This window comes from Siniperca chuatsi, linkage group LG20, assembly GCF_020085105.1.
Source record: "Siniperca chuatsi isolate FFG_IHB_CAS linkage group LG20, ASM2008510v1, whole genome shotgun sequence".
Classification (NCBI taxonomy): Eukaryota; Metazoa; Chordata; class Actinopteri; order Centrarchiformes; family Sinipercidae; genus Siniperca; species Siniperca chuatsi.
In genome coordinates this window covers 17,933,127-17,956,122 of record NC_058061.1, presented here as the reverse complement: position 1 = coordinate 17,956,122, position 22,996 = coordinate 17,933,127, and the positions used below count along the sequence as shown (strand labels likewise).

Here is a 22,996-nt window from a genome sequence, read left to right as displayed (position 1 = left end):
TAGGATACTATTAAGGGAAATAGAACTACTTGGTGCTTAGTTAAAGATAGCGGTCATGATCACAATCATGTGGTTTCATGAGGTTTGTCGGAGTACTCTGCCTCGAACCAAGTAATATTCATTCCCTTATTATTCATTATATGGAAATTGAGTAGAACATTGTCAGTTTATGTCCTCACAAATCACAAAGGCGCTTTATTAAAAACAACACAAGTGCCTGCACCGTAGGAGACAGCGTGTCAACAGAATACAATTTTAATTTCTTTTTTGTTCCATTTTAGCTGGATTCACACCTTGAGCCCACTGCACCCGAACTGACTCTTAGATCATATCTTACAAACAAAATGCAGAATTTCTCCTGATTTGAAAAGAGAGATTTAGAAATGTGTTCTTTATTTAGCGTTCAAAAACATCTCTCAAACAATTATGAAAGCTACTGTCAAGAATGTAATTATTTAATACTAAATCATTCCACTGCTGGTTCAGTCTTCCACTTCCATAGAGCTGGGGAGCCCACACGAGGCCGATTAAAAAACAAGAATGGTTCAAATCTAAGCAGCAGAGGCTGATGACTTGCTGTGGCTACGGGTCAAGCTCCAAAAACGCTGCATCCTACATTTCCCACAATGCAACCACAGCATGTTTTCATTAGCTTGAATGTCTCCACAGCTCTCAAGCTCCATGCTGAGCATCTCCAGCAGCAGCATCAGTTGTCTCTACCACTACCTCACTATCTCAAGGTCAAGACGCATCAACTACTGCAGCCTCTTCACCATCCTCACCTTCATTTCCTGAGGCCGTGCAGAGAACTCAAGAGTCCAGCATTTATTGCACTGTATGGGTGTTACACTCGATTGGTTTGGTTCAATTAGAGTAGATCTTATTTACTGATTAAATGCCATTTCCTGTCTGAATTAAATGTGACAATTCTTCAGTTTTGGTTTATTTTTGACATTGAATCTGGTAAGATGGGCAGGTAGAGTGGAGCAATTTAAGAGAACTCGATGGGCCAATTGACACCAATACATGATACCTTTTCTCATTTGAATGGTACGCAACATCATCACAAATGTAATCTTCAGGAGTGAAAAAGTTACATGCATATTTGTACTTGGAGAACATTTGCTGTAAATGGAGGAAATGACAAGCAGAGGTGATGTTACAGATCAAACTGCTGAAACTATTTGTCAAGCACCATGAAGTGTGATTCATCACCTTATAGCATATGAAGACATGAAGGCCTTAAGTGCTTGTTAAGACATTGCAGAGGAACACAGATGATGGAACAATTGTAAAGGGCAAACACCACCTTTTATAGCTTTTACACCAGAGTCATTCTAGGTGCTGCAAATGTTTTCTACTGTTTCAGAAATGTAAACATTAGCCCTTTACTTGTACTTTCTTACCCTCACCATTTATACAAAGATATTGAACCATTTTCAGCTCATTTTCTTCTAAAATATAAAATGTTATATTTGTTGTACAAGGCTGTAGTGCTTAACTTCACCGTTGATACCTTGTAGTAATATTAATTCAACCCATATTGTATTATTTTTTAATTGCTGCAAATTATTTTCATTGCAAATAGTTTTGGCCAAAACACCTCAGTTTCATCAATGTAAATGAGTAAAGGCAAAGTTGATAATGAATAGTGAATAATTCATGCTTGATTAATAATTGTTGATGTAGGAAAAAGCCAATAGGCAGGTTAATACATAAGTTGCAGTTTGAATATAACAGGGGAGTTCTGCTACAAGCGAAGACACATTATATTTGGATCTTTTGAAATGAACATTGTGCTCTGAACCCAAGAAGCTGTACACTAGGTAGTAATACTTATTTTATACATGTAGTTGTTGGATTTTTCACATGACTAGTATGTGCTTTTGCAAGATGGATGAATGATGAGTGCTTTTATTATTGAAGAAAACACACTAAGCAAAATAGTTCCAATTCAATATCTTTATTGTTATACAAGCCAAATTCCAATTTAATATGACAATTCAAACCAAACACACCAGTTTACCTGGCATGTATGGGGTATGGGAGGAAACCGGCGCACCCGGAGTAAACCCACGCAGACATGTGGAGAACGGAAGTGTTAACCCCGTAGCCACAATGCTGCCCTCAGAGTGAAGGTTAATCAACCTCAAAACATCTGGGAACATGTCAAATATATTTACATAAATGGCAATGGACAAACTATTCACTATAATGAAGGTTTATAATGAAATCCTGTGAACTTCCTGTTTTTAAAAATGACATTCATATATTTTTGCTCATATTTTAGTGACTACAAATTCTATGACACAACATGAGCCTAATTCATTTGTTCTGAGATTGTTTTACCTTCACAGATCAGGACCCAAATTTATCAAGCAAAAAAATAAACCAGTACCTGCAAACAGCCCCCCCACCTCCTCAGCACAATTACTTGGAGAGAGTCTAAAGTGCTTGATAAATATGGGTCCTGAAAATATTTGCCTTGGAAATAATTACCATGAAGACAATGACAATGGAAACATGACATAAGGTCCCCCAGTCTCCCTTCTGTAGACTTCTCTCCAAGTTAAGTAACAGTGCTGTTAGGCGGGACGTTTACCATGAACCCTGAAGCTGTAGAGGCAGGTGTTGTCTATGTTTCCCCAGTTGTTCTCTATCTGTAGCTTCACATATCTGAAGACTCCTTTGTCTGGATTCTGGTAAGAGACACGAGAGAGAAATTAATAAAGACAGTCAGGCATTGTAACAGAGAAACAAATAAAAGGATAGGACATCAGAGATAGAGATGCCATTTTGATGCACCTGGCATCACATGGTGTTTTCATGTTTTGCATCGACTGTAGTTTTGTTCTCACACATATCTGCTTATCGTCCCATACAAAGCCATATATTGTGCAATAATCTGGTGACCCTCACAATGGTTTTGAATGTGGCCAATTAAAAAATGCATGTTTGTGAGAGCTATACTGTATCACTTAGACTCACAGGCAGTTCGAAGGTCTGATGTGCTGCACCGTCTTGATCATAAACCAGTGTTCCCAAATAGGTGCCTTCCTGATCTGTGGTCCTCATTCCCTGGAGAGGAAAAATAGACAGAGAGATCAGTTCAACCTTTTGGTTTGCACTGTGTGAATAACAACGAAAGTACACAGGACATATTTAGGATAATGACAGAAAATGTGGGACTTGCATAGATAGAAAATTCCCTCGGTGCACTTGCGATGTAGCCATAGGGGGACTGGCTTTTTGTTATGTGGCCGAGTGTCACATGAGTGATGGAGACTTGGTGGGAAAGGGAGATGAATAAATGCCCTCGGTCACCTGAAAAGGGCCAGCATTTTCCTGGATGTAATGATGAATGTCCCTGAGGGGAGCAAATAAAATATTGTAGTCTCCACAGTTCATAAACTTCAACTGTTTCTCTGTGTTATTTCTTATTAAATACAAGTGTAATTACAATCCATTGTAAAACAATCTATGAATGTGGCTGTGTAATTCCTACCTGAATCACTGTTCGCTGTGTTTTGGATGAATACCACCAGTAGAATATTCGATACCAAATAAACCCAATGTCTGGTTGGGGCCAATATGTGTCTGAAGACAAATGATGTAAAACTCTGGCACCTGCATGCACATAAAATCGAGGACACACAGATAAAGTTAAAAATCAAACTCCAGACAAGTTCCACAATAATGCACATGTATGAATCACGATGAGAAAGATGGATGATGAAGATGACTTACCTTGTGATTCTAAGGCAAAGTTTGGTATTGTGTCTGCCAGAGGAGCAAACATGTTCACCTGCCTTCTGAGAGACTGCATTTCCTGCTGGATCTCTCTCATCTGCATGTGCATTTGTGTGTAGTGTGTGATTCCTGAGGGACACAAAGCACAAAGGTTATAAATATGATTTTTATTAACAAGGAGCCGCTCAAAAACTTGGACCAGGGACTAAAATAAAAACAGCTGTCCCAGGTTTCACTTGTGTACTAGAAATGACTGTAGCAGAGAGTCTGAAGTCACTCACCAACAACCAGAAGGAGCAGGAGGAGGAAACTGATTATGTTCCCAGAAAAGCTGCACTTTGTTCTGACTGCAGACAGAAAGAAACAAAATGTTTAGAGGTTGATAACAGAGAATTTTTTTTATCTGAAACTAGTCTCTATCTTACAAACAGCTGTGGTTACAGGTGAGAGGCAGTGCTTACCTTTGTTTCTTCTGGCCCTATTGGTCTGCGTCCCAGTAGTTGATGTAAGGGTGGCCTGTGGTCCAGTGGTCCAGGCACTAGAGTTCTGAACGTCACTGTTACTGTTACTGTTACTGGTGTTTTGGTCGTGTTGGTAGTTGGCAATAGAGTCATGGTGGCCATTGTGGTGATCTTTAGAGTTCATATTATGTTGACCACGACCACGACTTGTCCTCCTCCGAAAGATCCTAAAAGAAGCAACACAAGTTAGAAAAGACAGATTACGTGTGAAGATTTATAGTGCGCTAACCCCACAGCATATGCACATACAGTCCACAACATGTGCACACAAACACTACAGCAACTTACCTGTACAAGTTCTCCCTGTAGGAAACAGATGGAGTTCCCTCCTCTGTATAATACTTTGCTTTCTGCAGGCGAACACTCCTTCTCAACATGACTGGAAAATGGTAGAAAGACAGAGGGGAAAATCATCAATGACCACACATTGACACAGCCACAAACTCTTTACTACAGCTGGTGTATACTGTCACTATGCACAATAGAAAAATGTCATTCATGGCAGCTGGGAAATGCAATTGCCAACATGTGCATTTTCTGTCCTTCTCCCTATAAGTAAGCCTTCACTTATAATTTATTAAACTTATACACATAAAAAATTACAAGACAATACACAGCTAGAAGGTACATGACACTAAATAAGTTTATATTAAAATGAATAAACAACAATATGATACAAAACATAAATACTGACATGTCAGCTGACTAGTACTGCCTGATCTTTACTGTTTAATGCTCTGTTCTTGATAGGTATCAGTATACATACATAATGCACAGAGAGTGAGTGACAGGGAACCAAATCAAGGAGGCTTAAAGCAGTTAAGTCTCAAGTTTGAAGACAAGTCCTACATCAGACATTAAGTTTACAAGTTTATATGTCAAGTGTGAAGTCTGCAGCTCTGCTGGTAATTTACCTCTTATTTCTATGGTGCCAGAAATGAATCCCTGACAAAGAATTAGTCCAAATAAAATGCTAAATGTTTTCCTTAATCAGAGGTAAAAAATCATCACACATCTGAACGGTGCTCACAGACTGATATGCAGGCTAAAATCTGCAGCTCTGATGTCTGGTTGTTCAACTGTGGTCAATGATTCTATTAGCGTCATAATGATTCTGTTAGCTTCATAAATGATTCTATCATGAGGTCATGGAACATTCTTGCATTCTATATGTAAATTAGGTTTAAATAACACATTCAATTGATTTCTCCCATATAATGTAAATTAATTTGTGATTTATTTGCTTGGACACAATAAAGTTTTAATCGCTTGTATTATGGTGAAGTCAAGTGTAACGCTCAAACCAAACATAGAAAACCATCAAAATAACATTTGTTAAAATAAGTCGGGCCTCCTTCTTTCCTCAAATTATCTTGTTTTAAAACATTTCAAAGTTTATTAAGTGAAAAATTACTGAAAAGCCTTTTACATGCATATTATTGATCATTTTTGCAGACATCCGTTAATTTAAGGAAGGACAATACAATCCACTGATTCAATCATTTTTTGCAGGGAAAAAATAAGATAAACAGCACCAAGAAATCAATGAATATATTCACCATTCCTAAATTCAAAGCTGGCTGTTTTGAAATGGCTGGAGCAGCAGATATAGATGTGGGAACACAGGAGGTGGCAGCAGTTGGTAATGGGGATGTACCTGTAGCATCAGTGGGAACAGCTGGAACAGCCTGACAGGCAGATGATGATGATGATGGTGGTCATCACCATCAGCACACAGCTGATTACTTGAATGTTATGTCAGTCAAACAAATATGTTAGTACCTTTGCTGAATGACATCCACAAACACTGCTCTGTGTTCCTCCAAAGAGAGATATCTGCCCTCAGTGCTGGAGTGGACATTTCTCAATCTGCTAGATATAAAACAAAGCAATTCCAAATGAAGTACCACATTCATTCAAAGCATTATATTTATTATATGCTATAACTTGACTTAAAGGAAACAGCTTTACCTTCTGATAAAGATCGTGCCATTTCCTCTGTCTTGAGGCTGGCCTGTTCCCAGCTTCAGAGGGTCAAATTCCTGAGGCTATTAAGCTAACAATAATTATTAAAGCGGCTATAATTGATATTTTTATAATAACAATGTATCAAATGACAATGAGAAAACAATGTGACAACAAGAAAGTCTAATACATTTGGAACACCTTGTTTTTCACGAGCTACTTGATCCAAATACTGGAGGTTCTTTTATAAGTTTACATTTTTGTTATGATACAAATGCAAATTTAACCGAGAGAATATACAAAACCAACAACTGCCAAGTTTCGTTTGGCCTGTCATCAAGTTTTAACGTTAAATAGCGTTGAGCGCTGAGTGTCACTTTAACTGCTGAAAGTGACAATCAGAGCCGGCTAAAAATGAAAAGCTACCTCAATGTTTTGAACACTCCTCCTTGTTAATAAGAAAGAGAGAGGAAGAATGGTTTAAATGAATGAACATAGGAAAATCGTCACATTTTAAAGTGTTTTCATGTGTGTTTAAAGTGTTTCATTTTTCAGTCATTAATATATGCAGCAACAGGAAAAAAAACAGCTGGACTAGAGTTTAACCAGCAGGCTCTCCCAAAGTGCTTTCCCTCTGTTATAAACCCGTTATAACAAGGCCGACAGCTACTGCATATACTGCTCCCTTCATGGCTTCTATTGATATTACTACTGCTACTAACCCTACTGTTTGTTACATTTGTACTGATACCAGTGTTATTACCACTGCTACTAACACTAACATATTACAGCTACTGATTCTACTATTACTACAAAGAAGGCTGCCATTAGTATTATTACTGCTACCATGCAAGCCTATATATTAGATGGCTATATCGTTGATCACCAGTGTGTGTGACTGAGGTCACTGAGGTTCACATAATTTTGGCCATACAGTAAACCTGTTTAAACCACCTAAACCAGGGGTGTCAAACTCAATTTCATCCCAGGCCACATCAGCAATATGGTTTTCCTCAAAGGGCCGGTTGTAAATGTAAGACTATATAAATGTATCTACTTAATTTCATATTACATAATTGCCTCTGCATTCGATTATCATTGGTTTAAATAATGACTTGATAGTTAATAACTAGCTCTGAAAGCATAAGTCTAGGAAAAATAATGGATAGCAGACATTCAAGTGTACAACTCTTATACAATTTATTTAAAAAATGAAATATACAAAGTAGTATAAGTAATAAAGTTAAAATAACACTAAGGGTTATTTCAGTTTGTGTAGCCAACAAGCAATGTTTCAAATCCAAAATGTATATTTGCTTAATAATGAAATGATGGCAAATGTGAGAGTGATGCTGCCTGGACACACTAAGTAGCTCTCTCCAAGTGATCACCCTGGATATCACACATCATCCTAATCCATGGATCAATCCCTGCACATAATAACAAGTACAAAACATACAAAACACAACCACAACCATTAGAATGCATATTACATTGCAGCTAGCTTGATTGAAAATGATATACATTTCATGATATTGTATACGTGAAGGTTTTTAAAATGCTTACCTATTTGTTTTCTGGTTAGATGACTGACGCCTTTTCCCTGAGGTCAGTCCGTTGATGTCTGGCTTTAGATCCGTAAAACAGTGTGGAGGTTGTCATTGCTGATGTGTGATCTGTGCTTGGTCTTATTCAGATTCATTATTGAAAACATCTGTTCGCACAGGTAGGTGCTTCCAAACATGGACAGGACATGGGTAGCTTGAAGTCAGAGCTATGGCACCAAAGCAAGGGGGAGGAGACGATTAAAGTCCCCCATTGCAGCATCCTGAAACTTTGCTCTCAAGCTATTAACACCATCTGAAGGTGATGTGGTGCACTGTAGACGTCGGTGGTGAAAGGATTGGCAAAGATGGCAAAGGTTGAGTGCTGTGCTTTGAAATCAGAGAAGCGCAGATCGAATTCATTAATCAACAGGTTCACTTTGGTAGCCAATCGAGCACATGAAAAAGCAGGTTGAGATGCTTTGACTGGAAAGTGGGCAAGACTGTCCTGTTGAGCCTTCTATAGGCAGTTTCAGCTGGAAAGCTGTTAACGTGTCATACATCCCTGTTATGACATGTTTGCGGCCCTGTTTCTGGTTCAGTTGGGTGAGATCCTCTGTAATGTGTGCGACATTACACACAACAAAATTAGAAAGCCAGTTTGGATCAGGGCAAGGGTTTTCCTTTACTTTGCATGAAAAGAGCAAATTCTTCGTGAAGCTCAAAAAATAGCTTGAGGACTGCACTCCGACCTTACTTCTGTATGGTATGGCACATCTCCATGTTCTGTGCCCACCTAATTCAAAAATAGTTGGAACTGACAATGGTTCAAGCCCCGTGCCCAAATGAAGTTTACCGTTTTTGTGACTTTGGTCATTACGTTATCCAGTTCCAGGATCTTGCCATACAGAACTTCTTGGTAGATAATGCAATGGTAAACTAACAGGGATATGGGGCAGTGTGGCAACCAAGCCAGTTCTCTTGCCACACATTGCAAGTGCCCCATCGGTAGTAAGTCCCGCCAACTTTTCCCAGGGTAATTTTACTTACAGACTTCACCGCATTGAAGATGTCCCTCCCCGTTGTCACAGATAACTGCTTGCTTCTTCAGCCAGCCAGCCAGTCTGCAATCATGTTTCTTGACAAGCTGGCATTGTTAAAAGCTTGTTTCTGGTCAGGACACACGTGTTCACATACCTTCAGCGTACACTGCTTCTAAAATGCACCTTCTGTAAAACACTTTGACGATCGAGCGATTTCTTCGACCACAATAAAGCTGGCTTTCACTGCTGCATGATTTTTTTAGTGTAACTTTTGCATACATATTCTGTTGAGAACGCAGACTGCCTTTAAATTGTTGGACTTCTTGTTGCTTTTCTTGGTGGCTAAGGTTAGTATACTTAAGTCCCACCGTGAATTGTATTCCTTTGGCACTGCCACTGCCTCGTTTCAAAGAAGACATACTGGCTTGTCTCCATTAAGCACAAACATGTGTCCCATCTCTCATTAAATTGCCTTCCCTCTGCGTCAATTTTGCTAGGCTGCTACAATTAACGTTACTAGCTACAACCACTCAGCTAGAGTGCCACTGCTGGAAACGGCTATGTGATATTGAGACACTATCTAGCATATACTGACATCTAGTGGCTAGACGCCTTCAGTGCGCAGATAACAAAATCGGGATGCATTCTAGGACATGTAGTTTATGGACACCGTACTTCTGTAACATAGCATAGAATTGTATTGCACAAATTATATTCTTTGCAAGCTCTTGTTTGCCACATAAAATGAGGCGTTGGAACGGATTCGGCCCGCGGGCCTTGACTTTGACAAATGATCTAAACTGTCTGCTCTGCGGTGGTGAACTCGTTCTGATGACTCAGTAACAGAAAGGTCATTAGGAGGGTCTAACCCTAACCCTTTGACAATGTTCTATCCAAATATGTGCTTCCTGTTGTTCAGAATATAATGTAATGATATGAAAAGACAGAATTTAAAGGAGCTGTATACGACATTCACTGCCACTAAATGTTGCACTAGAGCACTAGCATCTCAGAACAAAACAAATGGGCACTACGGCCTGCCAGACTCCATTGAGAAAAACAGTAATTTTACTTTGCAGCTCATCGTAAAACACACTTCATTTAAACTGGACAGAAACAAAATAAAACTCACCAAAACCGTCTTTGTTAGTCTTTCCACTGTTTCAACAATCATCAACTCTGGTTTGGTCGAAATAAACTCTTAATTCACAGAGTTAGATGTGAAAAGGCATCCGCGAAATGGGCTGCAGTGCAACGTAATCCTTGGGGACAAATGTGCCCATCAAAGTATGTCCACTAAAAGTGCTTGTTTTTGCCACTGACAGGCTCATATTGTTATTCTAAGTGTCTGACAACATTATGGAAAGGATCCCTACAGAGACAGATCTTTTTGTTAAAGAGTAAGATCCTTTATGTTTAACCAGAAACAGTCATTATATCGCGCTTGCTCGCCACCAGACTTCATTGATAAAAACAATAATTTTGCCTCGCTGATCATCTTAAAACACACTTCATTCAAACTGGACAGAAACAAAATAAAACTCACCAAAACCGTCTTTCAACTGTTCCAACAATAATTAGCCTTATCCTTTATTCACTGCGTTAGATGAGGAAAGAACCAGCCATTATATCGCTCTCCTCAAAGCAAACAGTTTCACTGGGATGGACTCACATGCACTAACATGCACGCACGGCTGTATAAACAAAGAACAGAGACGCTTGGATGACAACATACACAAAGGAAGTGTGATGTCATTCTCCGCTCAAGACGCCATTACGCCACTATATCTTTATATAGCAAATAGTAGTTTGCTGCTATATTCATGTTCAAAATCTCTTTAAAAAAAGGGATTTGAATGGAACATTTCTAGCAGACCCTCCTCAAGACTTTTTAAAACTGTATTATTTTAGAGAAACCTGAATTTATTTTAAAAGTTCAGACCTGAAATTAAGTCATTTTAGGGCAAGGCCACTTTGGCCTTTGATAAATACAAATTTATTGGGGCGTCGCAGCCAAAATGTAGGGCACAAGGGCCAAAACCAATGGTGCAATAATAAGTGCTAAATATATTGTATGAAACAAAGAGAAAAAAAAGTATACAATCAACAATTAGGAGTCAGTGTATTGAAAGAGTAATGAGTTTATTTAAACTGTACACTTAACGTTTGACTTTTCCATTAATTGCTGTTTGGTTGATTTAAAAAAAATGTGAACAATTCATTATATTTAGGGTTCAAGCCCCGAATTGTTTAAAAAATTAAGATTTCTCACAAAAATATGTGCTGGTTGGTGGATCAGATACACGCCGAATTAAACACAGACTCATAACACCCGTTTACTGCTTCCTGTTTGGTGCTGGAGAGATGTATGCAAAGACAGTAAGGAAAAGGTTTTACAGCAAGGTTTCTTTTGTTTATTTCTATGATTTCAACACGGATTTGATGTTCACAGTATAACGTTAGCATTATCAGGGGAAAAATACCATATGTGTGCTCTTTTCATCGCATCGCACTGAAAATGTAGCAACCTGTCAGATCTCACAACAAGTTATAAACTCCATGTACATTCGTAGTTAGCTAACACTATGCAGAAATATCCTGGTAAACACATGTGTATTAATACACTGTACAGTGTTTAGCTGTTTGTGCTTATCGCATAACATACATTTTTAGCTAATGTTAGTTAGTGGGTTAGCTGTTAATGTTTACAGTTAACGTTACAAATATATTTGCGGGAGTGTGAGAAATCTCGTGCAACTGTTGATGTCCAGCGTGATGATGGAGGCATGTAGTTTTAAATGAGGGAATCCGCAACTTTCTTTTAAGGGCAAAACAGGGCATGCCAAACTGGCAGTGTGGGTAGTTAATTTTAAAAAGGGCATTACAGCCACGCTCTGGGGCATCCACAGCACTGGCTGTTTGGCTGTGGTATAATTCCTGCCTTGAAAGTTAAATTAGTTGGCACTATGATTGGGCAATATGACCATATACACCGTGAGAAGAAGGAATTTTGTCTATTTTGTCAATTTTTCAATATTTTTTTTTTCCAGGTACATTATTTTATTATTTTATTATTGGATTTACAGGACTGACACGTTAAAATAATAAGTACTGTCAGTTAATTCATTTACGGGATTAGCCAAAAGCTAGCATTCCCATCTGGATATTTTATATCAAAAAATAAAATTACATTTACCAAGACAGAAGATCTTATTTATATTGACCAACCTTGGTTATTACAAAAACTTATAATAGTAAGAATAAGTGCTACTACTGGTCCAGCTATTAGTTATTAGTAATCGTAGCACCCCTGCTTCTGAGAGGCCAGCAGGATGCTCTCCAGCTACTAATACTTGTATAGTAAAGTCTTTTATAGTCTGTTACAGCGACTACAAGTAAAGCTGAAATGTCACTAATACCACTGACACGTGCTGCTAATGCTCATATCATTACTCTTAATACTGCCTGCATTCATTTTGAAGATCCTCTCTAGATTATATTATTTTATTTAGTTAAAATAAACATTTAAAAACATTTTACATCTTTAATCTTTTTAATACTTTTGCTTCTGCTTGTTAATATTACTACAACTATTACTGGCACTGTTGCTACCAGTAGTAGTACCAGTACTCGCTGTAATGACTCAGTAACAGAAGTAAAGGGCTTTAGCAGGGTCTAACCCCCCCTAACCCGAACCCTTTGCAATGCTCCATCCAAACATATGCTTCCTGTTGTTCACGCACTAGTTTCATAAACTAACATTGGTGTATAGATTCTGGAAATTTGTTTTACTTGCTCATCAGTTAATATACTGAGATGTAACAAATCAATTAGACATTATTAATAATAATGTTGGAGGAACAACATTAATACTAATTAATAAGGATTTGAAAAGAACATTGCCAAAAGACCCTCTTGAAGCCATTTCCTTCATATAAACTGCTGATATTATATATTTTTATTATTGTAAACAAATCTCATGAAATGACCAAAACCAATGATGCATTAGTCCGTCTCTCAGTAGTGTCTGACTTCTCTGCTCTGTATATGGTACTCCAACCCTAACCCATTGGTTCCTACTGAAGAATAAATCTTTAAAAATGAGTCACAAATATATAGTTGTGTGGGACTGACGCTAAATAAACTACAGTGTGTGTGTTACATGTCACCCAGAGAAACGGTGTGACTCATTGATGTGTTTTTAATAGTTGTTGGACAACAATGGAGCTGCTTTTAATGGAATTTGTTGGTATTAAGAAAAATATACAATATCACCAGACTTATCCTTTAAGATTTTTACCCAAAAGAGAATTGGAGGACTTACCATTACTTATGTACAGTGGATCCCTTTGTAGACATTTAGTTTAAAATATTTTTTAAATCAACCTTTAATAGTCACAAAAGTAAAAGAAGAAGAGGGCTTTAAGAGGGTCTAACCCTCCCTAACCCTAACCCTTTGGAAATGCTCCATCCAAATATAACAAACAACCAATAACAATCTAAAACTGGTCTATAAATTCTTGCAATTAGTTTCAACTGCCAATCAGTTCATAAACTGAGATGGAAATAAATAAAATAGACATATTCCATATTCATTATAAATAATGAATATGGAAGAACATTCCTTCTCCTGCTCTTGAGTCATTATAATAACCTAAACACGGCTTTAAAAAAGGATTTGAATGGAACATTTCCTTAAGACCCTCTTAAAGCCTTTCCTTCTTTTACAGTTTTCAAATGTACTTATTTAAATAAAGTTTGGAAGGAAAACAAAGGACGTGGACCTATTATTACTTATATAAATCCTAACATATATACTACACTTATCAATAATTCGCCTACACACTAGTTTTTTGTTTTCTTTTTAAAAGAAATGAAATGAGAAAAGAGTTAAAAGCCTTAAAATTACGTATCTATATCCTAAACTTATCACTACTTATTTATAATTTAAACTTATCACTACTCATCTATAACCTAAACTTATGATTACGTATCTATAATCTAAAATTCACTCACTCAATTCATCACTTATCTACATCAAAGACTTATCATTTCTTATTTATAACTTATCACATCTACACCTAAACTTGTCACTTATCTATAGGGCTGCAACTAACTAATTATTTTCATTATCGATTAATCTGCCAGTTATTTCCTTGATTAATTAATTGATTGGTCTATAAAATGCCAGAAAATAGTGAAAAAAGGCCATCACATTTTTCCAAAGTGACGTCTTCAAATGTCTTGTTTTGTCCATCTAACAGTCCAAAACTCAAAGATATTCAGTTTACGACGATATAAAGCTGAAAATCCTCACATTTAAGAAGCTGGAACCAGGGAATGTTTGGCATTTTTAACTAGAAAATTACTTAAACAATTAAGCAATGATGAAAATTGTTGTCAATTACTTTTCTGGCATTCGACTCGTTGATTAATCGACTAAACTTTGCAACTCTACTTAACTATGTCCTTAACTTATCGCTACTTAACTATATCCTAAACTTATCAGTGCTTACCTACTGTATAAGTTATTACTATTTCCTACATTTACCATTACTTATCTATATAAGCTAAATTTATCTCTTAACAATATCCTAAACTTATCATTACTTATCTATAACCTAAACATATTGCTATATCTATATCCTAAACTTATCAATACTTTTTTTACCGGCTTAAGTTTTTTGGGATTTTTTTGCGTTTTAAAGGAGGAAATGAAAGAGTTGGAGAGAAAGATATAGAAAATCTGTAAACGGCGGTGAAATTTCCACTAATTATACTGTACCTGCTGATCCACCTAGGCCCGGCCCTTTACCTATGAAGGGTCTTACTTACATCTCCGGGCTGAGTGGAGAATCGTTCCACCATGCCAACACTTCCGCCATTACTTCCTGAACTGTAGCAGGTGGAACCCAAGGAGGCATGCGCACGGAGGGCCTGGGTCCGCTGAACACGACTTCAACGTCAAAGTACCCCTCACGTAATCTGCGGCGTCTCGCCTGCAGCTCCCTCCGTCTAGTCCTCCTCCTCCTTTCCCGAGCCTGTTAGAGCGATGGACAGAGGCGAAAAAGGAAGAAACAGGTCAAACTACTTCAGTAAGAAGAATGAGACGAGTCATTTGGGTTGATGGAGATCGTGGAGGTCACTCTGCCAACAGACACACCATGACTATTCACAAGTCAGTTACCTCCCCAGAAGGCAGTTCTCTGTGTGTATACAATTTAGCAGTTTGGGGTGGTCTACTCACCCGCTGCTGGACAAGGGCCTGTAGTCCTCCACGCTGTGGGCCAGAGGTGGATGGCTGGGGGCTGGAGCTCCTCTCTGGCTGGACAGGGATCACCTGTGAGCCAGAGGTGGACGGCTGGGGGCTGGAGCTCCTCTCTGGCTGGACAGGGATCACCTGTGAGCCAGAGGTGGACGGCTGGGGGCTGGAGCTCCTCTCGTTGTTGCAGGATCTTTTGTCTGCAGGCTCCTCGAGGGCTCCGGGGCTACTCTCCTGCTCCCGCTTCCTCTTGTTTTTGTCCTGCTAGAGAGATGGAGAGAGGGTAAACAGAAGGAATTAAGTCAACCTTGTTCAATTAAATGTCTTTCAGACTGATGCAGTTGAGTTAGATAAATCTATGTCTGGCGTCAAACTGAAAGCATCTACAAAATAGGACAGAGTAGTAACTGATATCATCCATTTGTAATGTTCACAGCTTTCCAGAAGTTACTTTTGTGGTGTACCCACACTCCCTCAGTTTGTCTAGTCTGATTCTTCAGATAGGGATTTCCCAGAACCACTTAAAACAACCTCAGAGAAGGAAATTCTCTGTGCTGTATACATGTGGCATCTTGTTACGGGTAAAAAGTATTTACTTAATTTTTGTGACAACAACCAAGTCAACATCAAGCTCTGCTTTTTCCGATTTATGTTTTCTATCATTAGCTAGTTTCTATAACTTTTGTTTTCTGTTGTTGATGTTGTTTTTGTTGCTGCTGACAAATTAACTCATTTCATTTAAAACCCTTTCTTAAAGAACAAAAAGTGATCTTTTTGGATTTTTTAAAATTGAGACAGTATCTGCTATCAGATTAAAATGGAAAATATATTCTACAAACCTTTGTTATATTATAAAATTTTAAGATTGTTAATTATTTTGACCTCATAGATTTAAGGTATATCACTTGACATTGATGCCTTTTAACTTTTAAAACTCTGAAACAAAGCAGGTCTCTAGACAAATGATCTGTACAGTATCTGGAGCATTTGTCTCTTCTTCAGAAATTCAGATTAAATATAATTTACCTGGAAATGACGTATTCAAATCTTTGTTTAGTAGAGTATGTATATAAATGCTTTCAGGACTTTGAGCCTTTCAAAGGCTCTACTCTTAACAACTACCTTTGGTCCTCACCAGACACTACAAAGCAAATATTCTATAAATATATGATTATTCAGTCTAATAACAGTCTCAACTCCTCGCTAATAAAAATGAATTATGAGTTGCATTTCCCGCTGCACTGATAAGTACTGAAGATGTTGACTTACAGTATGCTAAATGCATGATTGTGCAGTATGCAGTATTTTATTTGCCCCAAACCTTGTTTACAAAAGTACAAAATTTCCCTTGTTCAGTTCATTAACTTCCATGATTATTTCTGGCATTGTAAAATTTCTGTTATTTAAGGAATAGTGAAGTCTTAGCTAGGTTTGTTATTTAGCCAAATTCTAAATTCCGGTTTTCTAACTTAGCTAAAAGGTACACTCGTGACTAATAAAAAGCGCTTGTAAATACTTTAAAAGGGTTTAAAGATTTTACTTTTGTTGTTTTTTGGCCAATTTGAATCATTTACACTGAAATCTGATAGTTATTTCCATTAAATTCATGAATTTGAATTTTCGACTCTCACCAGCTAGCTAGCTAACATTAATGTTAAAGTTAGCTAACAAGCTAATTACTAACAAAGAAAGCTTCGAATTTTAAAAAAAAAACTTTAAAAGGCTTTGAAATTACTTTAAAGGATTCATATTCTTACCTTTTCCATGTCGAAGTCGTAAAACAACTGAACTGAGGTCAGTTGCTGGTCCTTTGGGGTTCTGCTGGCGGTTGGTGGTTTGTGTAGCCACTAGCTAGCAAGTTGTCTCTTTCCAGTACTGAGCCTGTCAGAGCGACTGTCTCTCTCCAAGTTCACGAGTGAAATGGTGACGAAGACGAGGCCATTCGATATAAATATGAAACCCATAGCAACCATAGAATCCTAAGTCATCTCGTCATTAGGCATGCCGGTATTTACAGTTTTTTAATGAAAGAAATGTTTAATTAGATTTATTTTAGTTCAGTGGTTAATGTTTTATCTTATCTTATGTCCTTTAACTAAACTTGAAGCAGAACCTGACAAATGTCCATGATGTGACTGCAGCTTCAGCAACAGATTAATGGTCTCTCTCAGCCAGATTTAAGAGATGGCAGCTAAATGGAAATCCAAGAGCGACACACAGTGGAAACATCTAGTTCGCTGACAAAGTTGTTGGCTGTAGCCCTTTAGTTTGTCAAAGATGTGGTTAGCCATTTCAGATAAACTGCGCTGGATCTTATGTCTCAAGACCTGCTGTAGTGGACACATTTGAATTCAAATGTTCGTTAGTGATCTGACATGTAGCTGGTGACTTCTTCCCAGAAGCTTTGAAAATATAAAAATATCCTAAGAATTAGTGTTTTCTGTTCATCAGCAGATGGCAGCAGTTGTATAGTGCTGTCTGTTAAAATAATAACATAGCCAGCTAAATTTGTAATTGTCTATGTAGTACACTTCTTCCTAATACCTTTATGTGTACTACATGCAGAGTTGTGGAGTCATGTGACTTGAAGTTGATGACTTTACACTTGACTTAACCAACCTGCAACTCAACTTTGACTTTAACAGCAATGACTGATGATTTCACTTCAGACCCTTTTGACCTGGAGTGACTTGATATCCTCCCCAAATGATGTTATAATCAACTCTTTACTTTCCTGAAAACAGGTCCAACAACAGCCAATCACGTTTCAAGAGTAGGAGAGGAAAGGTGCGTTTGACAGCATGTACAAGCAGACAGACAGGTGATGCGTCTAATGATCACATTTCTGATCATTCCCTGATCATTTTGCTTTTTAACTGTTTGTTTGAAAATAATTAAAATCCAATTGTTACTTAATATGACATTAAATTTGGTGAAGGTGCATGATGACTTGTTTAGGACTTAGGAAAGATAAAGTTTAGGACTTGGGACTTCATAGCCAAGTCCTCACACTTACTTGTGACTAGCAAAAGAAGAAGCCCTTTTTCACTTCAGCAGCATCTAAACAAGATTTTTCAGATTATATAATATCTGCATATCTGCATATATATAAATTTAGTTTTTGAAATGATTTGAAACCTTCATTTAAATCTTTAAAGAAGAAATAAAATGTGAAAATGCATTAATATTGTGTTAAGAGATGGCAATGTATATTGTATAATCCCTCCCTGTTTTCTTTACAAACACACACATAATTGCATTTTTTGTTTAACATTTTTTTATTTAAATTTATTTATTAAAGTAATTTTTTCTAATTTACAGGTAATTTTCTGTACTAACAGTGTACCAGTACAGTACTGATAGGTACAAGAGAACAAGATGTGAAGTTAGGGAATAAGGGTGTAACAATCTGGGAATTTAAAAAGAATTTAAGTTAGTGAATAACCAAATCTTTATTTACAAGGCAAGTAAGTAAACTTAATTTAAATGTGAGACATCAGGGATCAAATGCTTTGAAAGATAGCTATTTTTTAATGTTATGTTAGTAGAACACTCACATGCCATATGTAGGTTGAAAGAGTTGTTGGTGTCTGGATTATTCCTCCTGTCCATACTGGCTGCGAAGAGCTCTCTTCCGAACATGACTATAATGTAACAGATGGGAGACAAAATCCAAAGTATATGTAAATTAGGTTTAAATAACAAATTAACAGATTTCTCCCTGATATAAATGAATTTGTGATTTATTTGAGATATTATCAATATTTTTAGTTATTTAGTTTGAATCACTTGTATTATGGTGAGGTTAAGTATTATGCATCAAGTATAAACGTTTAAACCAAATATATAGAAAACCATCAAAAAAATGTTTTAAAGAAATGAATTAACTGATTAATTATTTAGTCTACAAAATGACAGAAAGTAGTGAAGAATGCCCGTCAAAGAGCCAAAGGTGACATATTCAGATGTCTCGTTTTGTCTGACCAACAGTCTAAAACCTAAAGATATTTGTTTTCAAAGATATAGTCGAGAGAGAAGCAGCAAAATCTCACATTGGTGAAGCTGGAACCAGCTGGTTGCTATTATTCTTCATTTTTCTTTATTTTTTAACGATTATTCTATTATCAAAACTGTTGCAAATAAATTTTCTGTCGATCTACACCTGTTGAATAAATGTAGGAAAAAGTACAATATCTCCCTCTAAAATGTAGTGGATGAAATGTAAATACTCTAAAGTATAAGTACCTCAAAGTTGTACTGGCACAGTACTATATATAATAAACATTAGTTATTTTGATTTTTGTTTAAAATAGCGTTACTGTCATCCTCTCCATTTGCTTTACATCTCTTTTCTTCCCTCCATCTTTCTTTTGGCTATTTTATGCTCAGATTTGGGCTCCTAATGTGGACTCAAAATGTCATATATCATGCAGAATGAAAACAGCTATGAAACGCATCAGCCGTCAAGTTTATCAGAGCATCACGACGTGTTTATCATTGAATTTTAATCATTGTTGTACTTCAAAATAAAATGGTCATTTCCAAATGATGGTGTCAAACAATAAGAAAAATAACAGTATGGTCATTTTCTCAATGATTTTACGGTAACGCTTTAATGAGCGGGTCCCATATTTCTCAATAATTTCCTAGAAATTAACAAATTTGTTACAGTATAACTTTTTTACAGGAAAGCATACAATTCAACAAATATGTAGACTAAAGTGTTTAATAATAAATGACAAATCAATGAATTTACTTAACTCTTTAAGAATTTTGCCTCTATATTCCTTATAATTAGTACCACATTTCAAAGTTATTTACAGGCAATCATGAAATCATTCCAAAATCACACACTAAAATAAAGTATTGGAAAAATTATGTGTATTTTACACATAATTAAGTATAGATGTAATGTAGTCTAGAGTGTATCTTCGCACTGCAGTAAAGTGTGCATTCAAACAAGACACATTTTCAATTCACCTTTTGCATTTTTACTTTACTTTGCATCTACCACAGAGTGCATTACATATTTCAATCACTTCCATGTTTAATCATTAAAAATACAGTCTATACTTTAATGTTGGAAAGCATAAAACAGTAAATGATGCAGTTTATGATACACTAACAGAAGATCAATACATTATAACATTCAACTGTAAACAGGAAATAAATGCATGGTGTTGGTGAAAACTGTGGCAAAGCAGTTGTAAAGTAGCCTACCATAAAGCCCTGGGGTGCTCCGACAAACTCACGTTTCTTTCATTAGGCCTACTGTATTTGCTGGCTGTATTGGCTGTTTGGTGAGAAATTTGTCACTGTAACATTGAAAACAAAAAATTAACAAAATTTAAATCCTCTGCAATGCAATTAAAGGCACTCACTCTATTTTGGAAAGATGATAAGTAATAACAACCTGTAGCTCTTGCCTCCCGACGTAGTTGGACACTAGATGGAGACAGAGTCTGTGCAGGGGGATGTATGTAGTTTATGTGCATGCATCTACTTTTAATGTATTTTCTCCGTTTCTTCAAGTTAAATACTATACATATTATATTAGAGATAGTGTTGTGTCTGATATATGTGGACATGACTCCGCTGTACTACCTCCTGTTACAGAGGAGTGGTAGTAAACTAGTTGGAAAGGTGTTGTGAAGGAAGTCGGTCTTTGCGTCCCACGCAAAGGAGGGTTTTCCGGTTAAAGTTTCCTTTGTGATTCGGAAGTGGCGGTGTGATGCCAAAGCCGTGTATCCTTACAGACACAACACACAAGTGGCGACGATGAAAAGTAAGCCTAAATATATACATTAAATAGATAACGTCACGGCATTAGCTAGCTTCCTCAGCAGAGAAGACCGCAACGCGACAGTCAGAAACTACGCTTAACAGCTAGCTAGCGGGTAGGGGTAATGGTTGGCAGATATAGCATGCTAACGGTAGCTAGCTAACTTGTGTCTGGTGTCTGGTGTCTGACTGTCTGCAGTCAACAGGGATGCCGAAATGTTTGAAATGTAGCCGGCTCCAGCAATAAGTATGGTATTATGTAGTTGGTAATCATTCACGTTAATTTCGTCGTTTGTGTGCGATTTTACATAGTAGCTTAACTTAAACTTGCATTTAGACTGTTATGGTTAACTCCCACCCAGACAAGCTAACAATAGCTTAGCATGTCTGTGTTTTGGACAGTGACAGCTGCAGGCTGCTGCCCCATGACAACTGTGGAAAGGCCTCCTACAACGTGGATTCGTCTAGCCCATATTTTCAGTTCTCATGATTATTTTTTAACCTTTTTTACTCCACAATGGCCTTTTTGCACATCCCCTGGTTACACTGATACAGATACTGCTGCTCAACATCATAAACCGTAGAGTCATGGACCAGAATAGATAAATGGCTTTGGCAGGGAAAGAGATAAGATATCAGTTATTTTCTGCTGAAGCTTTACTTTTTGTATTTTCTTCAACAGAACCGTTCAAAGCTCTGTCCTGCTGAAATGGGAAAACGCCCCTTCAAGAAATACTAATACAGGTAAGCAACAAGCCTAGTTTATTACAGGCCAAGTGTAAACCACTCCTTTGCCATGCTGTTGCTAACCTGAAAGGTTTTGTAATTCTTGGTAGTGGTTTTCTTGTGTCTGATGGTGAAAAAAAAGCATGGCTGTCAGGATGTGTGTGCCTCTGTGTGTACCTGTGTAATTGTGATACATATCTGAAAGGCTAGTGTGGGCGTGTAAAGAGGAATGCTTTAGTACTAAGTGTCTTACTTCAGTGCATTTCACCAACAGTACACACTTCATGTTTGAACAGCAGCCCTCTGTTGAGAAAGTAAGGATGAAGCAACTGATGTTGCAGTGAGCATCTCTGGAAAGCCATCTATTTGAAATGGTCAGGTTAATTAACTGTGTAACACCTGATAACCAGGTCACTGTAGAGTCCTGCGCCCTGTTAGCTTAGATTTTAGAGGCATCACTGTATACACCGCAGAGATATAAAGCTACACATACTTTCTGGTGTCTTGTTGACAGGAGATATGCATCTCAAAGTGATGTGTGGTACTGAGACAGATGTCACATGTTGCATTGAAGGCACTAAAAACATTATCTCACAGTCAGATCACGATAGCTTGCACTGTGGATGCTAGGAATGCATTATCCAGTGTTGATGTACTGGCTAATTTCTCTCCAGAGATGTTTTGCCATACTGTAGCTGTCTGACCCTTAATTCTTGATTGAATGCTGCATATTAGCACTATTCTGTCACATTGTCATGTTAATTCCTTCCCTTTCTAAACCAGTTTCCTGGTTTGTTTTTCTCAGTCTGAGTGGAAAGGCTTGTGACTCACTTCGCTAGACTTGTTTTGGCTGTTAACATCAACTATGACATGTGATTTCAGTTATAATATGATCATGCTAAAATATACATGCAAACTCTTGTCTGTCTGTTTTTGCTGCAGAGTTAGAGCTCTTCTTGGGAGCAGGTGAGTTAGATTAGCAGATATACTAGGGGATTTGCTCACTGACGCTGTCATGACAATGTAATGGCAAAGTCTTTGACTGGAGGATATCAGGTGGTGTAATATGTACAGGGTGGTGAAAGATTTCTAAGATTTATGCAATGACATTTGTTTTGATATCACCGTCATGTCTGTATAATCTATCAAGATCTCCTTCATCCCATACAAAACCATGCTATGCTCAAATCCATGCAACAAATTGACACCGCTGTCATTACTTGGGGAAGAAAATATTTACGACTGAAGTAAATTCACAGGGCAGCACAGCTGGATATCGAACCTCAGTACATGTTTTGTTTAATTTTCAAAAAAGCATTGCATTTTATTCTAACAAGCATTGCAAAAGATCTTAAATGTTTTAAACCTTTTTAAATTTGACATGCTAAAACTGGCAGACATCCT

The 22,996-nt window shown here is 37.3% G+C and overlaps 2 protein-coding genes and 1 long non-coding RNA gene across 8 annotated transcripts in view; 1 reads left to right on the top strand and 2 right to left on the bottom strand.

Moving 5' to 3' along the window:
* Window positions 1–1,947: 1,947 nt before the first annotated feature.
* On the bottom strand, window positions 1,948–6,248 carry LOC122868037 (SUN domain-containing protein 2-like). Its single transcript, XM_044179579.1, has 11 exons — window positions 6,243–6,248; window positions 6,054–6,140; window positions 5,831–5,928; window positions 4,560–4,650; window positions 4,212–4,438; window positions 4,032–4,097; window positions 3,748–3,879; window positions 3,506–3,627; window positions 3,194–3,367; window positions 2,989–3,078; window positions 1,948–2,699 (listed from the first exon to the last, which is right to left on the bottom strand). Exons 4-11 carry the CDS (start codon window positions 4,646–4,648, stop codon window positions 2,586–2,588), a joined length of 1,014 nt encoding a protein of 337 aa, XP_044035514.1. The 5' UTR covers window positions 4,649–4,650; window positions 5,831–5,928; window positions 6,054–6,140; window positions 6,243–6,248; the 3' UTR covers window positions 1,948–2,585.
* Window positions 6,249–18,406: 12,158 nt separating this feature from the next.
* LOC122867876 lies at window positions 18,407–20,614 on the bottom strand. Its single transcript, XR_006376012.1, has 4 exons — window positions 20,499–20,614; window positions 20,306–20,400; window positions 18,643–18,729; window positions 18,407–18,494 (listed from the first exon to the last, which is right to left on the bottom strand). It is a non-coding gene; the product is annotated as an uncharacterized LOC122867876 (long non-coding RNA).
* Window positions 20,615–20,732: 118 nt separating this feature from the next.
* Window positions 20,733–22,996, top strand: part of mrtfab (myocardin related transcription factor Ab) — a 44,565-nt gene continuing 42,301 nt past the window's right edge. For 2 of the 6 annotated variants that reach the window (XM_044179274.1, XM_044179270.1), the window contains exons 1-2: window positions 20,733–20,870; window positions 21,549–21,610. The gene's annotated coding sequence lies outside the window, so the exon portion shown is untranslated. Of the gene's footprint in view, window positions 20,871–20,963; window positions 20,983–21,055; window positions 21,119–21,548; window positions 21,611–22,996 lie in introns of those variants that run through there. The other 4 variants (XM_044179280.1, XM_044179273.1, XM_044179271.1 and 1 more) reach the window with 4 other exon arrangements.